This window comes from Lucilia sericata, unplaced genomic scaffold, assembly GCF_015586225.1.
Source record: "Lucilia sericata isolate MDLA Ls3-8-SP2 unplaced genomic scaffold, ASM1558622v1 Contig000034F_arrow, whole genome shotgun sequence".
Classification (NCBI taxonomy): domain Eukaryota; kingdom Metazoa; phylum Arthropoda; class Insecta; order Diptera; family Calliphoridae; genus Lucilia; species Lucilia sericata.
Window position 1 is genome coordinate 187,779 of NW_023994072.1, and position 18,194 is coordinate 205,972.

General features: G+C 31.2%; 1 protein-coding gene across 1 annotated transcript in view; it reads left to right on the forward strand.

Moving 5' to 3' along the window:
* The window catches only part of LOC119612461 (protein similar), a gene marked incomplete at its 5' end in the record, with an annotated part of 134,981 nt that extends 117,004 nt beyond the window's left edge, over nt 1-17,977 (forward strand). Inside the window, one exon of the mRNA XM_037968271.1 lies at nt 16,426-17,977. Within this exon, the coding sequence (XP_037824199.1) occupies nt 16,426-17,205 (780 nt within the window). The remainder of the gene's footprint in view (nt 1-16,425) is intronic.
* Nucleotides 17,978-18,194: the final 217 nt, after the last annotated feature.

Here is an 18,194-nt window from a genome sequence, read left to right on the forward strand (position 1 = left end):
GTCAATTTTTGAAATTATTCTTAAAATGTATTAAAATTTCTACCATAATCGAATATATTTTTTACCATGCCCAAACAAATATTTAGCCCACTTTTTGCTATTATTTTGTTAATAGTTTAACAAAAATATTTGCAACTTTATTAATAATAGTTGATTATTTTAAACATTATAGTATATTTTTCAAAATTTTAAAAGTGGGCGTGGTCAATACAAATATTTTAGTCATATTTTTTAAGCTTAATTCATATATTCATATAAATTTGTTTTAAACAATAATCAAAAGAGCATTCTCAAAACAAGTTAATCAAAATCAGCAAATATAGTGGGCGTGGTCCTTATATTACCGCCTACATTTTTTGCAAGGTTATAATTAGATTGAATATAATATTTTTAAAATTTAATTAATAAAGCCTAATGTCCTTTTTAGATGATCATACTAATAACTATAAAAATTTCGGGGTCGCAAAAGTTAGGTTTTATTTTTTTGAAAAAAATTATGGAAAATTAAGTGTCAAATATTGAAAAAAATATTATTCTTGAGTTAAAAAATATGTATTTTTTTTGATAGATATCTCACTCGCATCCCATTATGGGACTATAAAGCCCTTAAAGGAAAGTGTATAAGCTTTTAACTGAGCAAAAAAGGCAGTTTTTTTTTTAAAAATAATTTTTTTTGGAAACATTGAAGAAAAAGCTTTCTGAACTCCTTTGGACAGTTTTTGCCAGGACCAATAGGTGAAAAGTTACACTCATTTGAATAAAACCCTGTATGACCAAAAAGTCCAACTTTGATCCCCTCTAAGTCCTGCAGTTCTTGACCGATAGAGCTGAAAACATGTATCTGACCTACTATCCAATGGTACTAACCATGGTGCAAATTTCATCCAAATTTATTTTTTGAGTTGGGTCTCTTGACACGAAATTGCCCATATATAAAAAACGCGAAAATCGAGCAACTTTTTTATTTTGTCTTTTGTCGTTTTAAATTGGGCAAATGTGACCTTGTGCATTGTTAAGCACCTTTTGAAATCTTTTTTATAATTTACTAGCTGAAAGAGGCCCGAGTTATCGGCCTATATTTTCTCTTAGTAAAGAAAAGGGTCAGAAAAGAGGCAACATTTAGAGCATTTCATTAAAATGATTTTGAAAAAGGGCACATTTCGTCAACAAGTTTCAGTGCTAGTCTAAAACATGTAAATAATAATTTTATAAAATTTACAAAAACTATAAATATATATAAAAAAATTAAATAAAAATTATATAACCTAAAATACCTCATACATATAAAAGAAAGTTTCAAAATCCAATACAAAATATTAAATAAAAATATACATATTACGCATAAAATATAAATATATAGAAAAATTTTTATTAAAATTTTAATAAAAATTTTATATTAAATAAATAGTAAAGAAATATACAGAAATTTTAATATAAAAATAGCATATCCTCAAAAATTAATAATTCCTTAACATTACTTTTTAACTTTTCTTTCCTAATTTATCATTTAAAATTTTATTTAAATTACTTTTTCAAGTAATTTCTTTTTTTATTTTTAAACTTTTTCCTTTTGCCTTATGGATAAATGTCACATTTTTTGACAACTTTATAAAAAAAATTTGATAAATGATAAAACAGTTAAAAAAAGACAAACATGCTGTTAGGTCGGTCTAATGGTTTGTTTTACGGTTTACATTGCGACTTGCTGTTCGAATAATTTAAAGCCTTAAAAAAAACTTTTATCACAGTTTTTACTTCCTGACAACATTAGTATCTCAAATGAAAATAAAAAATCTTAGAAATAAAACATTTAAACTTTTTTGTATTAAAATAAAAGCTGTAACACCATTTTTATTATCTTGACAAGAACAGTAGCAGTAAGAACAACCATATATTGAAAGGAAAATTGGTGGTGGATATCGGTCAAACCCCAAAACTGATAAATGTTTTAACATTAATTTGCCAGTAACTATTTCATTGTAATGAAAACCTTTACCTTTTTCACCCTCTTTCAATTTTATTCATCATATAGTCATTTGCTGAGAGTTCATTTTTATCTAGAAAATCCTGTCACCAAAAAAGTCAAGTGATTTTTTATTAGCAAAAGCTGATAAAATGTGTCAAATTGTTAGAAATTATTTAGATTATGTAGAAATGTTCTTTTTACAGAAATTTTTCATAGCCAAAGTCAAACTAACAGTTTGACTAATAATTGCAAATTTGAACAAATTGTTGTTTGATTTAAACAATTTGGTAATTGACACAAAGTGGCAGTATTTCTATGTACCGTAAATAGGTCAAAAAACTTTTTCCGTTAATAATTTTGAAAATCAAATTGAAACTACTTAGTTTTAGAAATCTTATTATCTTTTCTAAAAAAATGCCTTTAAAGACTTTGTAAAGTAATTCTTTTTAATTAAAAACGTAATTGAAATTAGTTTCAGTTATTGATTAAACAGTTTAATCAATTCTAACAGTTTAACTCATTCTAGAACGTATAACCTATACCCAATGATAAAATTTACTTACACAATAGCATTTTAAGTCATTATTTTAACACGGTGATCTCATTTGAGGCAAGTACTTACCACAAACGATTACAAGTAATTAGAAAAAGTAGTCATTGTAAATCGCTTCAAAAAACGTATACAGCTTCTGTATCTTCACTGGCAAGATGACTAATGAATTAGAAAGTATTTATTAGTAAGACCATAATAGACCACTTCTATGTTATTCAGGCGATATGTAGTATTCATTGAAAAGTATGTTGTTAGGTAAGTAATTACAATTGAAACCCATTACCCATTGCGGGGTAACATTCGTTCTCTCGTCAATGAATTTTGTTCGAAATTGTTAACTGCAGAAACAGTTTTCTAGAAAATAGAGTCAAAATTTCTGCTATAGAACGGATCTGAAACCAAACCAGTTCTTTAAGCAAAGATTTTTTGTTTTAAATTGTAATAATTTAAACTGGTTCTATACTAGAGATACGTTTCTAAATTAGTTGGGAACTAGTTTTTTAATTCATTAACAACTTGGGAACAGGTTGTAGGTAATATTTAGAGAACAAACACATCTTATTAGGAATAGTTTTCAAATACTCTAAACAATTTTCTACTTGACATTTTCAAGATTGAAAACAGTTTTGAGAAGAGAAAATTTGAAGACCACATTCTCTGGAATAAGTTCTTTTTTTAGGATTTTAGTTGTCAACTAAAAATTGATTTGTATAAAAATTATAAAAGTCGATATTTACTCTACAAAAGTTTTTTTATCAATGACTTTTGTTTAAAATTATGATGTTTAGATCTTTTGTAGTTTTTTATTTCTATAATTTTATTTTTATTTTAATATTGCATGCTTTTATTTTTATTTTATCTGCACATTTCAAAGCCTACTTTAAGGCACTTTATAATTTCATTTTCCAAAGTTCTGTTAAAAACCACTATTCCCACCCTTTAAAACAATTTTATAAAACATATTAAATAAACTCTAACCAAAATCTACCTAAAATTATAGTAAATTATACTAAATAACGAAAAGAAACGATACAACAAGCATTTATTAAATTTAAATTAAATCTTTAAAACTAATTATAATCCAAAGAAAAACCTTAAACATTTAAGTAAACGAAACTATCAAATATGCAATATTAACTTTAAAACTATCATAATAATAAATAAAATCATAAAAATAGATTAATAATTACAAAAAAAAACTAAATATTTTTAAATACATCTTGTCCAAAAAATTACTTGGACACTTAATTTTAGTATCAAAAAAATAAAACAAAATAATCCCTTAAATATATATTAACAAAAAAATCAATATTATTTAACTAACCAACTGAAAATGTGTTTTATTTTTAGGGTCTAACTAAGGAAATTAAAATGTAGCATACTTTACTTGGGGCGGCAGGGGGAGAGTAAAAAAATTCATTAATTTTTGTAATGGCTTACCTACATATTTCAGATATATTAGATACTTATAATTGCCTTTATTTTTTTGTAAGGAAAATATTCCTTATATCCAAAAAACAATGCATAATTTACGACTATTGTGTGTTTATAACTGAATGGAAAAAACACAATCTCATATTCTCTTCTTGGTTGTACATAAAAAGTAGACTTTTGTGTATTTTTTATTGTTGGTGGTATTTAAGATTTAGAAAAGGCCTAATAAATAATAACAACGGCAACAGCATTAGCAATAATAATAATCATAAAATGACATTTTTTTATTATTATTTTCCATCTAAAAGTTAAAATGTTTTTATTGCAAATATACAGGTGCTTGATTCTCTATGCTAAAAGTATCCATATTTTGGCAGCAACTTGTTCTCTAAGTGCCCAGGAAAATGATGAACGTGTGTATATAAAAATTAAATTAAAATGTTTTACTTTTATCGCTATTAAACATTGCCTAGGTTTAATTCAGCTATGGGCACCTTTCACATATTTTGTATGGGTGTTTAGGCTACAAGGTGTTACTTACGCTATCGGTAATCGTACATTTCATACCACTTTATGTTACTATCAAAAGTGCATATATGTATATCCCTACTGATTTATAACTTGTGGTGCCCGATCCGCTTTGCAGGCCCTTGATTGAACATTGGGTTCTCCACGTAGAGCGCCCGAATATATACCCCTAAAATTTTAAAATGAAACGACCCCATGAATATGCTATTATATTTGAAGTTTTGTCCCATAAGATGCGTAGTTCTTGAGTTATAGATAGATAGATAGATAGATAGAAGATCGATAGATAGATGATGATAGATATAGATCTAGATAGATAGATAGATAGATAGATAGATAGATAGATAGATATGATATAGATAGTAGATAGATAGATATAGATATAGATCGCTATATATAGATAGATAGAAGATAGATAGATCAGATGATAGATAGATAGATAGTGATAGATAGTAGCTCAGATCGGTAGCTAGATGATCGCTAGATCGATATAGTATCGATCGATAGATGATAGCGCTACGCTCGATGATGCTCGATGATAGCTAGATCGGCTAGATCGATCGCTAGCTATGCTCGCTCGCTAGCTCGCTGATCGCTCGCTGTCGCTAGACCCTCGCTAGCTGCTAGGCGCTCGCTCGCTCGCTCGCTCGCTCGCTCGCTCGCTCGCTCGCTCGCTCGCTCGCTCGCTCGCTAGCTCGCTCGCTCGCTCGCTCGCTCGCTCGCTCGCTCGCTCGCTCGCTCGCTCGCTCCGCTCGCTCGCTCGCTCGCTCGCTCGCTCGCTCGCTCGCTCGCTCGCTCGCTCGCTCCTCGCTCGCTCTCGCTCGCTCGCTCGCTCGCTCGCTCGCTCGCTCCTCGCTCGCTCGCTCGCTCGCTCTCGCTCGCTCGCTCGCTCGCTCGCTCGCTCGCTCGCTCGCTCGCTCGCTCGCTCGCTCGCTCGCTCGCTCGCTGCTCGCTCGCTCGCTCGCTCGCTCGCTCGCTCGCTCTCTCGCTCGCTCGCTCTCGCTCGCTCGCTCGCTCCTCGCTCGCTCGCTCGCTCGCTCCTCTCTCGCTCGCTCGCTGGCTTGTGCCCCTCCCTGTCGGTCCTCTTTTTTCGCGCTTCTTTTGCGTTTTTTTTCGAAAGCAGTGAAACTACAGGTCGCATTTGATTGATTTCCCTTAAAAAAGGCCCACTTATTCCTACCATACGTATTTATTCTCAAAATGGAGTTTCTATTACTAGATATTACTAGTTCTAAGATTCTTATTTTTAGAATTAGTTATTTTACATCGTATAGCCCCCATAGAATTGTTCCCTAGAAATTTAATTTAAACTATCATAGTTATTATGTATTATATTTAGCACAAATTGGCTTCATATGCCTATAAATCATACTGAATCGGCATATATTCGGATCTAGCCCACCCATTCATGATTCCCTCTCAGAAAATCTATTTTATGTTCATAATTAACTTATGAAATTCGACATAAATATATTATATATGTACATATATAATAGGTACCCCAGTAGGCTAGTTGGTAGTGTGCTATCCTGTTGGTTCTATACCCATCAGAGACTCAGGTCTGCTTCATAACCGCCGTATGGTCATCGTCACCCTGCTCGGTAAATTCGGTTAGAATATAACTTGTAATTGTATTGTAATAGACAAATAATTATTTTATATAAACCTTAGTATCTTCACCAAATTTAAATGAGTATCGGTGACCCCATATATAACCACCGTCATGAAATTATTTTATACTCAATAAATCCCTTGAGTATATCAGTATTGCAATAAAATCGTAAATAAATGAGTTTTCATAATAAAAATGCTCTATAGAACTCAGTAGATTTTGATCCATTAATCCAAGTCCCAATAGTGGTCCTCTTCCACAAAACGATTAATGATTTTGAATTAATATCGAGTTTGTAATAAATTTAATACCTTTATAAGAAGTAAGAATATCGTAACACTAAATTCCCTTAGAATCGGAGAATCGGAATGCCTTACTTGTTTTGACCAGAATTTGTTTTCCCTCATTTTTACAACAACAATTTGATTAACGATGCAATTTTCTAAATAAAAAAATAAGTCTTTATAAGAGAATTTTTATTCATCTACCTCATAAGAAGCATTAAATATTTATGTTTGTTTTTTTTTTTTATAAACATATTAACTCGTAAATACATGTTTACATGTTTAGAAGATGCGTGCGTAGTTGAAAATTCCAGCTAACAATGCACAGTGGGCTGAGGCATACGTACGGGTACGTATATTTTTCAAAATTGTTAAGTTCATAACTGTTTTAGTGGAAGTGTAGAAGAGAAGATATTCATTCTGCAGAACGATTTTAGAACCAGTTATTTTATTAATGTCAATAGGTCAGAGTTTCGAAATTAGTTATAGGGAATTGAACCTCCATTGAAATGTGCAGAACTAGTTATTGCTTCAGTTATTTTGATTGGTGGTAATGTACTATTGAAGAACTAAAAAAACTCTTGTCCGAGAGATTAAGTTCTAAAAGAAACCACTAGTTCCAAGGTTTTTATTCGAGAAGCTGAAGTGATCCTATTTTCATTTAATTTAAACTCTCAAGTTAGGACTTTTATTCTTTAACGAATACATATCAATATATTTAGTATATAAATTGTCGTTTGGATCAGGTTATAGAACCAGTTCTATTGATTTAAATTCGATATCTTATAACCTTTATAGAATGAATCTCAAGTCTGCTCTATATTATTTTAAATTAATTATTTGATAAATACATTAAAAAATTATTAATTTAATTAATTCAATTATTTATATAATTGATATTAGGTTTTGTAAACAATTATTTTTTTGATTAATTCTATTAACACTTTGTTTAAATTTATTCAATTAAAGTTTTAGCAAAAGTTGTTGCCCTTCCTACCACTGTTCAAACATTTATAGAAATATATGCGTATGTATATTTAATAAGATATATATTGTTCATACACGTGTAGTTTTAATAAATGTTTGCCAGCAAAGAAAGTATAAAAAAACATTCAAAATTCTAAAGAAAATTGTATAGGCAGCAGTAAATTTGAGCTTTAGCCTTGAAATATACTTAACATTATGTATTAAATAACAGTTTAAAAAAGTATGCAGCACTTTTTACAAACATTTTTAATACAAGATTTAATGAATACATATAAACATTGCTTAGTCATCCTTAACTTTTGAATGAATAACTGTGAGGTGTAACAAGGCCATATAAAGAATTATACAAAAATTATATGATTCTCTTTTGTAACCGCTATTAAAACAAAGAAAATACACACATACATATATAAAACAGAAGTAGGCATTACTTTTCCATCGTTTAAACACTACCCTTAAAGTATGTTTCATCTTTCATAAATTAAGTTTTAACATTTCATTGTCATCAACAACTTTAAAACTAAATTTGATTTGACTTTCGTTTTATTAAAGTAAATTGCAAGTAAACAAACTCTAACTGAAAATCAATAAGATAATAGAAATGTCATAAAAATGAAATTTAATATAAGGCCTTTTTACTTGGTAACCTCCCCTATTAAACCCCTTTTGTGCGTTCACTATTGCTAACTGGTGAACATTAACCTAATCCAATTTATGTGTAACAATTCCTTTTTTCTTCAAGGATTATATAAAAGAAGAAAAGGCAAAAAAAGGTTGTCAATTGTTATCTTTTTTTTTTTTTTTTTGTTGTACATTTACGAAAAGGAAAACTTTGAATACATACATTTAAATACAAGTGGTTTAGAATGAAAAAATATGTAACAATTCCCAAGTAACTGACACACTTTTTATTTATTTCGCATTTGAAAATAACTTAAAATCAAAAAGTTTTTACAATTTATATAAACCATGCAAATAAAAATGGTAACTAGCACAGAACTAGTCACATGTTAGGTTTTTTTGTTGGTAAGGGGCTGGTGTTCTTGCAAACATTTTATTATGAAAGAAACCTGTCAAAGATAACATGTTGTTCTGATCTGAGATTTAAATTAATAACTTTACGCAACCTTGCAGTTTATTGAACTACAGTTTCTATATTAAAGTTCTGAAAAGAAAAGAAAATTTCCGTAAAATCAGCTACTTACTTTTAGGTAACTGGGTAAAGCAGGACGAAATTTTGTACATTTCTTAGGACGTAAGCAAAACTTCACAGATTCACGACTCTCATAGAACAAATTTGATTTTGACCTATAGATTATCGAGTGATCAGAACTCTGGACGGACAGGCCAATCGATAGATAGATAGATAGATAGATAGATAGATAGATAGATAGATAGATAGAAATAGATAGATAGTAGATAGAGAGATAGATAGATAGATAGATAGATAGATAGATAGATAGATAGATAGATAGATAGATAGATAGATAGATAGATAGATAGATAGATAGATAGAAGATAGATAGAATAGATATAGATAGATAGATAGATAGCGATAGATAGATAGATGATAGCCGATCGATAGCTAGACTGATCGATCGATCGCTCGCTGCTCGCTCGCTCGCTCGCTCGCTCGTCGCTCGCTAGCTCGGCTCGCTGCTGGCTAGCTCGCTCGCTGCTCGCTCGCTCGCTCGCTCCTCGCTCGCTCGCTCGCTCGCTTCGCTCGCTCGCTAGCTGCTCGCTCGCTCGTCTGCTCGCTCGCTCGCTCGCTGCTCGGCTCGCTCCTGTCGTCGCTCGTCCTCGCTCGCTCGCTCCTCCTCGCTCGCTCGCTCGCTCGCTCGCTCGCTTCTCGCTCGCTCGCTCGCTCGCTCGGTCGCTCGGTCGCTCGGTCGCTCGCTCGCTCGCTCGCTCGCTCGCTCGCTCGCTCGCTCGCTCGCTCGCTCGCTCGCTCGCTCGCTCGCTCTCTCGCTCGCTCGCTCGCTCGCTCGTCGCTCGCTCGCTCGCTGCTCGCTCCTCGCTCGCTCGCTCGCTCGCTCGCTCGCTCGCTCGCTCGCTCGCTCGCTCGCTCGCTCGCTCGCTCGCTCGCTCGCTCGCTCGCTCGCTCGCTCCTCGCTCTCGCTCGCTCGCTCGCTCGCTCCTCGCTCGCTCGCTCGCTCGCTCGCTCGCTCGCTCGCTCGCTCTCTCGCTCCTCGCTCGCTGCTCGCTCGCTCGCTCGCTCGCTCGCTCGCTCGCTCTCGCTCGCTCGCTCTCGCTCGCTCGCTCGCTCGCTCGCTCGCTCGCTCGCTCGCTCGCTCGCTCGCTCGCTCTCTCGCTCGCTCGCTCGCTCGCTCCTGCTTCCTTCGTCCCCCTTTGCGCCCGCTTCCCGTCGTCTTTGGGTCTTCGCTCTCTTCCCTCTTCCGTCCCTTTCTCCGCCCCCTCTGCTCCCTTCCTGTTCTTTTTCGTTTTCCCTCCGTTTCTGCGCCCTTCCTCTTCGTTTTCTTCCGGGCTGCCCTTCGTTGTTCTTCCCCTCCTTTTTTCTCTTCTTGGCCCGTTCCCCTACTTTTTGCTGTTTTACTTCTCTAATTGATGTTGTTATTTCCTTGTTATAACTTGTATGTTATAATGAAAAATTTATTTTGATAATTTAGTTAATTATAAGCAGAAAAAAACCAAAAGAAAACACCATTTTTGTTTAATTCATAATAATGCAAAGTAAATTATTATTTCAGACTTAGGTATTTTCGATTTCCATATAACCATTGCACACTAACCCCAAAACAAATATTAAGACTTTTCGAAATTTTTTACAAAACAATTTGTTTACCTACTTTTGTATCAGCCTGTATTAGTAAAGCAATAGATTAATAGAAATAACAAGAAGTGCTTAAATGTTTATAATTTATGTTCATATTGAAATGTATATAAACAAAATTAAATGCATTTAAAAAGACAGTTATTACAAAAAGTAAATACTTGTAAAAGCATTGAAAAATTTAAAAACAAATACTTATTTATTATACATAATCACATGTTATCTAACAATCAAATCATTTTAAAGCATTGGGGTAAATCCTTTGAAAAAGAAATCGTTCAGATTAAAGCGGTAAAAATTCCAATAAAATTTACATATTCCTAAGGAAAATAATGAAACGTTTGTCTATGTAAGTTACATGGAAATCACTTATGGCTAGACAAAAAACAACAAATACATATGTCTGTATTTTACAAACAATGGGTCTTATTCGTAAACTTTTATCAAAGGATTATAAATCAAATTTTCATACAAAATTTGTTCTATAAACCTTTGATAAATGTTTATGAATAAGGCAGTATGTATATAGGAAAATATTTGGTAACAATCGTTTATCAAAATTTTAATTCGTTTTTATGTGACAGTGGAAAGACAGTTTGTATGAGAAATTTAGAAAAATTGACACTAATGACTTGTCTCGATATCAGTATTATTGACTATTGACAAATAAAAGAATTTTTTTTGCTAAACAATTTCTATTTGAAGTAGTTTGCAAAGAAAGTTTCTTCAACTTTACTTACCCCCAAAAAATTTACTTAAAATAATCAATAATATTGAGAAAGCAAAAGTTGAATATCCTTTAATTATTTGTATATATGTAGTAGTTGTTGTATTTGTAATACCCCTTGTAAAAAAGTAGAACAGTAGAAAAAAAATGTAATAATAAGTAATAATCATAATTGAGTATAATGTTACAATAACTTAAGTAAGCTTTTTTTAACCAAAAAAATTTATAAATAAAAAATTGGTGCGGTTTAACACCCACACAATTAACACTGAAAGAAATCAAAGTTTAAATATAACAATTCTGTAAAAGTTTAGAAACATACTTAGTAATTGGGTCCGAATTAGAGCATTCATGTTCGAATGAGTTTTCGTATGAAGAATTTATATGAACATGTAATGAAATCCATAATACATATATGTATATAATAAAAACCTTAAATTTTACAAGATCATTGTAGATTTTAAATATACTTTAAACTATTTCATTTGCGGTTTTATTCCATCTTTATTTATAATTTATTTTAAACAACGCACAATTTCCTATCCAATGATGTGCAATCTGTCAAACTGTCATGTTAAATAAATATTCTTAAATGTAACAAATACTACGTAGTAAAAATTCTTTATCTTGTAAATGTAAAGTAAAAAAATTTGCAATATTAAATACATATTTAATAAAAATAATATGTTATTTAATCCCGAACTAATAACGTCAATGGTTATTGACGTTATTGGGGTGTGTCGTTTTCAAAACAAAACAAAATTTAGTTTTATCAGTTATTTGTTTTGATTTGCAAAATAAAAATCTATGAAATGCTATTTTTAGACAATAGACTTGGACTTAGAACAACAATTAAATAAGAAGCTAAAGATTTATTTTTAATTTTATTAAATTAATTTTAAAATGTTTAAAAGTTTTTTCTTCAAGTGTATTGTTAAAGGTTTATATTTGACCAACAATTAATATATTAAATTCCGGCATTTATAACAACTCTATACTCCCTTTTTTTTCTTCTCTAGTTTTAAATTAACCACAATAATAAAATGATTCGTTGAAAACTTTGGCATCCAATTTCCCCAATTTGTCAGCTTTATTTTATTTTTTTGTTTGTCTATTGATGCTGTTTCACAACATAAAATTAAAGAGCTTAATCAGCAACTTGAAACAAAACTGTAAGAAAAAAATACGTTTTTTTTTTGTTATTTATTTCTAACACGCGCTGCATAAATTTTATTTTTGTTTTAAAGCCAACAGGCATATCAATTCCTTAAGCAACTTATATTATCAAATCAACATTTCTATTTCGTAAGAAAGCTGTAACGAATAAAAACACAATTAAAGCGTTTGGGCGTAAAACTTTTGAAGTGATAACAGAATATTTACTTAATATTTATATTATACAGTAGAAAGATGAACGAATGTCAAAAGTGTTGTACCTACCAGACGCCTTAATTCTGTTTTTTTGTATTGATATTAATCTAGCTTACACAGTGCAACAAAATTATTTATGTTAGGTATTCATCATCATTCCGTTTTTAACACATCGAAATATTGGTCTTACATTCACAAAAATTTTTAAACTCTGGGTATTAATTCGATCTAAAGACGATCTATCTATGCTTGTCTATTTATCCGTCTACTGAAACCCGAACGGGTCCGAACGAGAAGTGCTAAAAGGCTGAAATATCCTACAATATAAAAGTTGGCCCCTTTTTTGTATAATCATCAAAAAGATGGGGGCATATTTATGTAGACCAACAAAAGAATATTCTAAGTCCTTATTAGATTCTAAGTCGTTCTAGCCATATCTATCAGTAATGTACGTTTGTCATGGTATTGATTATAGAAAATATCGCTCCAAGATTTCAACAAACCCCCGTACAAGTGGCCAATGGAAAGCACCAAATAGTTCTATACACCCAAATTGACCCTAGCCTCCATAAAACACGCTATGGGAAAATGTCTTTAACGTTCATGATAACGATCTTTTTCAATCCGTCCATGATAACGATCTTTTTCAACCCGTCCATATTTGACCCTACCCCTCCATGTAACTCCTTTTACAGATTTTTTGTCAGTAAAATTCGACGAAAATATTTTTTTCTATGATTTTAAAATTTCTTCAAATTTTGTAGAGCTTGGCCCACAAATCCCCATTATAGGTCCTATTATGATCGTCATGATGTTCAACATATGTACAATAAAAAATCTAAGTCCATGCTTGCAGCCAGCCCCCTTTATAAAATCCACATGATATTTACGACAGATTCGTAGATGTTGGGTAAATAAGATTTGACCGAATACAACACTATTACTAGTTTAGAATCTATTAGAATCATAGATTGAAAGGAGTGCTTCTATACATTCGGCCCTACTTGTAGAAGTCTGAATATTTATATTATATTTAAATTTAAAAGATTTTCCACATAGTCACCGATTTCGGCAAAATTTTGTAAACATGTCCACGAGAGTAAGAACTAAATCGTTTTTCTTTCAAATTTTAAAAATTGTGGCAACCCTATAGTTTTAAAAGTTCTTTTCTGAGGATCTATTATAATGTCAAACGAAATTTATTCTCCGGTACTATTGTGATGATACATCGACTTCATTTATAAGTTTCATAGGTCTAGTTCAAATTTTCTTTTAAATCATTAAAATCTTGTTGCACAGTGTTATTTTGAAAGTATTTTCTTTTGCTCAAACATCACACATCATTTTCTAAATATTGTACTATAGAGAATTTCTTTCCTTTTCTATGCTTTTGTTTCTTTGCTCCTTTTTTTTGCTGATGATGTACTAGTATTTTTTTTTTGATATGTTACCAAAGGGAATAACGAAAATGTTGATGTGTTCTGTGAAGAGAAGTGAAAGTTGTAAATATTAAATTCGTATTTGTGGCTTAAATTGTTTGCCAATTGTTTTCTATTCATTTCTTCTCTTTGCCTTAATGTTATTAATAAATATACGCAATTGTGGATACATAAATGTACGCACACGTGAAGTTTGTAGTAGGTCCCAAATGTAACCGATGTGTATTTTTTGTAGGAATTGCAGCAAAAAGTTCTTTTAAATTTCAGAAATACATGTGTCACCCATTTAAAAATTACATTTAGTTGTCAATTAAACTAAATTTGTAGATTTGTGCAATTCTTTGATCAAAATAAATTTAGACAAAATGTCTGTTTTATTCCACTAATTACGTCGGGTTACGGGTTTTTAGTTTGTAATCTATTGGACTCTCTCTTCAAAAAATTTTCACCAAAAATAATCCATTGTTTCTAAATCGTATGATATGTACTACCGATATGTCAATAAAAGAAAATTTAGAACTATTCCCAGCAAAAAAAGAACTTCCAAAGAAGCGAAAAAGAAGTAGAATTTACTCCATGGAAGTACTGCAAAAGACCTGAAGAAGTGATGATTTTAACACAGGCTTGTCATACGAGTGATGTCCTTTTTATTTGATTCCAAATTCACTACTTCTGAAGTAGTTTCCTTAATAACCTTTCTCATCTTGTACCTGTTTATAGAGACTATAAACAGGTGATGATCAAATGTATCATCGGCTTTTGCTTGGAATGATTTGAAATGGGGTCGAACTAGAGCAGCAGATAATCTGGTACTACGGGTGAACAGTTGCCCGCTGGACTTTTTACTGGCTGGTCAGTTGGTTGAGGCTCCTTCGGGATCCACGTAGTGGCTGTGGTTTAAACCCAAATTGGCGGGAAGGGACACTTGGTTAACATTTTACTGTTACCGTTCCTAGTTTCAAGGGTAAGGATGTGGATTGTAGTTTAATCATTAATGTATTGGCGAATTTCCTTCATAGTTGAGTGTCTTTAGAGTTTACTCTAAAAACATACTCAACTTATCGCAGTAGGTTAGTAGTCTTGTTAATTAAATATGGATCCGTAATTCGGCCCACCAATTACGTCCCTAGGTACTGTTGCCGAAACAATAGAGTAGTGTGGTTGTGCGACTTTAGAAGGTTAATGAATGTACTGGGCTGAGTCTTTAGATGATATAAAGTAATGTTGAGTACTTTACGTGAACACCTGCAGTGTTGGCCTATTTCACGGTGGCCTTCTTTAACTACTGGGTGAGCTTTTGTAACGACTCACCACCGCCCCATTGTGCTTCTTACACGCAGATGATAAATTACGTATATGAAATTTTCGGTCCAGTATACGTAGATGATAGGAATGTTCTAAGGATACGAGCATTCCGCATAGCATCAATAGGGTTTTGATGTTTGGTACGCCCCTTCTATTGACTCTAAACTAGTGATTTCCTTTTCGTTGTAGGCGTATGTTTTGGGTTTGTCACATGATACCTGTCCGCAAAGGGGCTACTATGGCAAGACATTTGATAGCTTGAGTACTTGTGAGTGCTTGTACATGGACCGGCAGAAACATGTACAAAAATTGCCACCTGCATGTAAGAAGCACAAAAGGGCAGTGGTGAGTCAAATAAGGCCGTCGAGGCAGGTGTTCACGTAAAGCACTTCGACATCTTGTCATGTTATTACAAATGTGTTTTTGTTCACCCTAAAGATAAAATTAATGAACTGATGAAAGAACTAGTTCCAGAAGCGAAAGTGAATTTAATATAAGAAATTTTGTCAGATCTTAAATTAAAAAAAAAATGTTATAAAAAATCCTAAAAGGAATACGCACCAAATTTAAAAATCTATTTCTATGACAAGATTTTAGAAATTGAGAAAAAAATGTCTAGTTATTTTTTAACTTTAAAATATATTGACAGTTCTCATATCAAAATTGTCTTAACTGGAAGAATAACTACCGGTTAAACGATAGATGAAGGTGGTGAAAATGGGGGTAAGTCTTTAATTTTGAAAAATGTATAAAAATTTGAAGAAATATACGAACGCATTTTTTTATTTATAAATAAATTGGTAATAATTTAAGTTTATTTTATTATTAATATAAAATTTAAAATTTAAGCAGCAAAAGAAATTTAAAGTTTATTTCATTAGATCCATTAAAACCTTTTAAATGTGATACCGAATCCCGGTTTCATATATAAATATGTTAAGATATATAGTTTAAGTTAAATATTGTTATAAGATATATTATAAAATCGATCCAAATTGTAATTTAATATGTTTTAAATATTTATTGATTTAAGAGGCAAATTTACTAAAAAAAACTGGACTTTTCGTACTGTTAAAGACCTTTAAAAGAAACCAAAATTTTATTGAATATTTTAATAAATTGGACAAATTTGTGATTTTGGTTTAAATTTTAAGAATTGGTTGGTTTTTTTAAATCATTATAAAGCAAGAGTGGACATTGACATAATTCATTTTTCATCTTATACAAAAGTTACATGAAAGCTTTCATGTGTTCAACGAATATCTTTCAAATCTGAAGAGAATTGGAACAGACAAAAAATGTTCGTTTTACATATAAATTCACCTTTTTCATTAACATTTGTATTAAAATTTCTTTAAAACTAAAAACTAATAATGATTTTTTTACTTTTTCTTTTCCTCATCTCTCTCTTCCCCAAAACAAATATAGAAAACTAAATTGGCCAAACCGGAATATATAACTATTGATGATGCCTCTAGGTCTTCGATGCAATCACCAGACCTTTGTCTTTCTCCTTCAATGACCAGACCATTGCAGTGCATGACCTCACCGGCTGCAGTATTGCGTAATTATCGTCATAATCCCTGGATAGGAGGACCAGGTGTTCTACCATCACCCACTTCTAGTTTGATAACTAATGACGATTCTAATCCACCTGGTTTGACACCATGTGATGTCATCGATTCAGCCAGTGATAGTGGCATTGATGACATAAGTATAGCAGAAAATATGTCACCTCTAAAGAGACCCTATGAACAACAACAAAAGAAACAAATTGAAAATGTTTATGGAATGACGGCAGCAGCAGTTACTATTAACAGCAACAACAACAAAGGATATGACAATAATAAAATTATACAAATCGATAACAATAATATAGTAAAAATTGCCAACAATAACAACAAGCTAAATGAAATGATTAAAGCTAATGGTCTTAAGGCCACCCCTAATACCACCACCACTAGCACTAGTGCCATTCTAATGCAGGAAGTGGATTTGACCAAGAAATTACATGAAGTTGAGGAAGAGGACGGTGCTACTATGTGTAAACGTAAGCGTTCTATATCATATTTGGACAGCAGTAACCCTTTGATGACTCCTTTCCTAATGGATCTATGCAATGATGATTATCATATGACTACCAAGGAGTATTTGCAAGATAATGATATTGAAAATGTTTTAAACGAATGGCCGGTGGATTTAGTTTAGTTTTAAAATAACAAAACTTTTTTTATACAATTTATAAAGAAAAGAAAAACACTTGACTACAAACAATTTTATAAAAATAAAACTATTTGAACATTTTATTTAACAGAATTGTTAAATTTATTTTAAATATTGTTAAAAATTTATTTCATTATATGTTTCTAACCCTCAATTATAAAAATTATTTTCAATTACAAAAACAAAAATCTAAAATTTATACAAAAAAAAAAATAACTACACTTAACTGCCCCCCTCCTCCTCTGTTTCTTTGGATTTAAAAGCAAAAATCAAACATTTAAAATATTTAGATTTTAGAAAAATAACTCCATATATAAAAATATTTTTTTATAAAGAATCAATTGCAAAAACAAAATTTACAAAAAAAATCCTCAAAAAAAAATTAAAAAAAATCTAAGGCTTAACTAAAATTGACAAGAAAACTTTAAAAAAGCAATATAATTAAAAAAAACAACGAAATTAACATCCGGATTCAAAATCTTTCTATTTCAATATTGAAATAAACTTAATTGATAACTGATAATTTTGTATGAAAATCGCAAGAAAAAAATATTCAAAACTTTTTTAATTTTTCTTATAATTTCTTTAAATAAAATAAACAGGGTTCAAAATCAAATAGATTTCTTTTTAATATTTCTCTTAAACTTAAATGTCAATCATAGTCTGGCCTTAATATTGAAAAAAAAATCCTAATCATAGTTTAAAATCATTTTATTAAAATAAATTTTAAATTAATTGGTGAAGGTTTCAATTTTAATTAAAAATATATAAAACATTACAAAAAATTATATTTTTCTATTAAAAATTTTAAAATTCTCAATTTATTTTCCAATTTTTTTTCTTTAAATTTGCAAAATTAAACTATGGTTAAACAAAAAAAATTATAAATATATATCTATAGTTATATATAAATACTGGACAAAATTATTTAAAAAAATTTAAAAAAACAACAACAACACATATATATTTTCTTA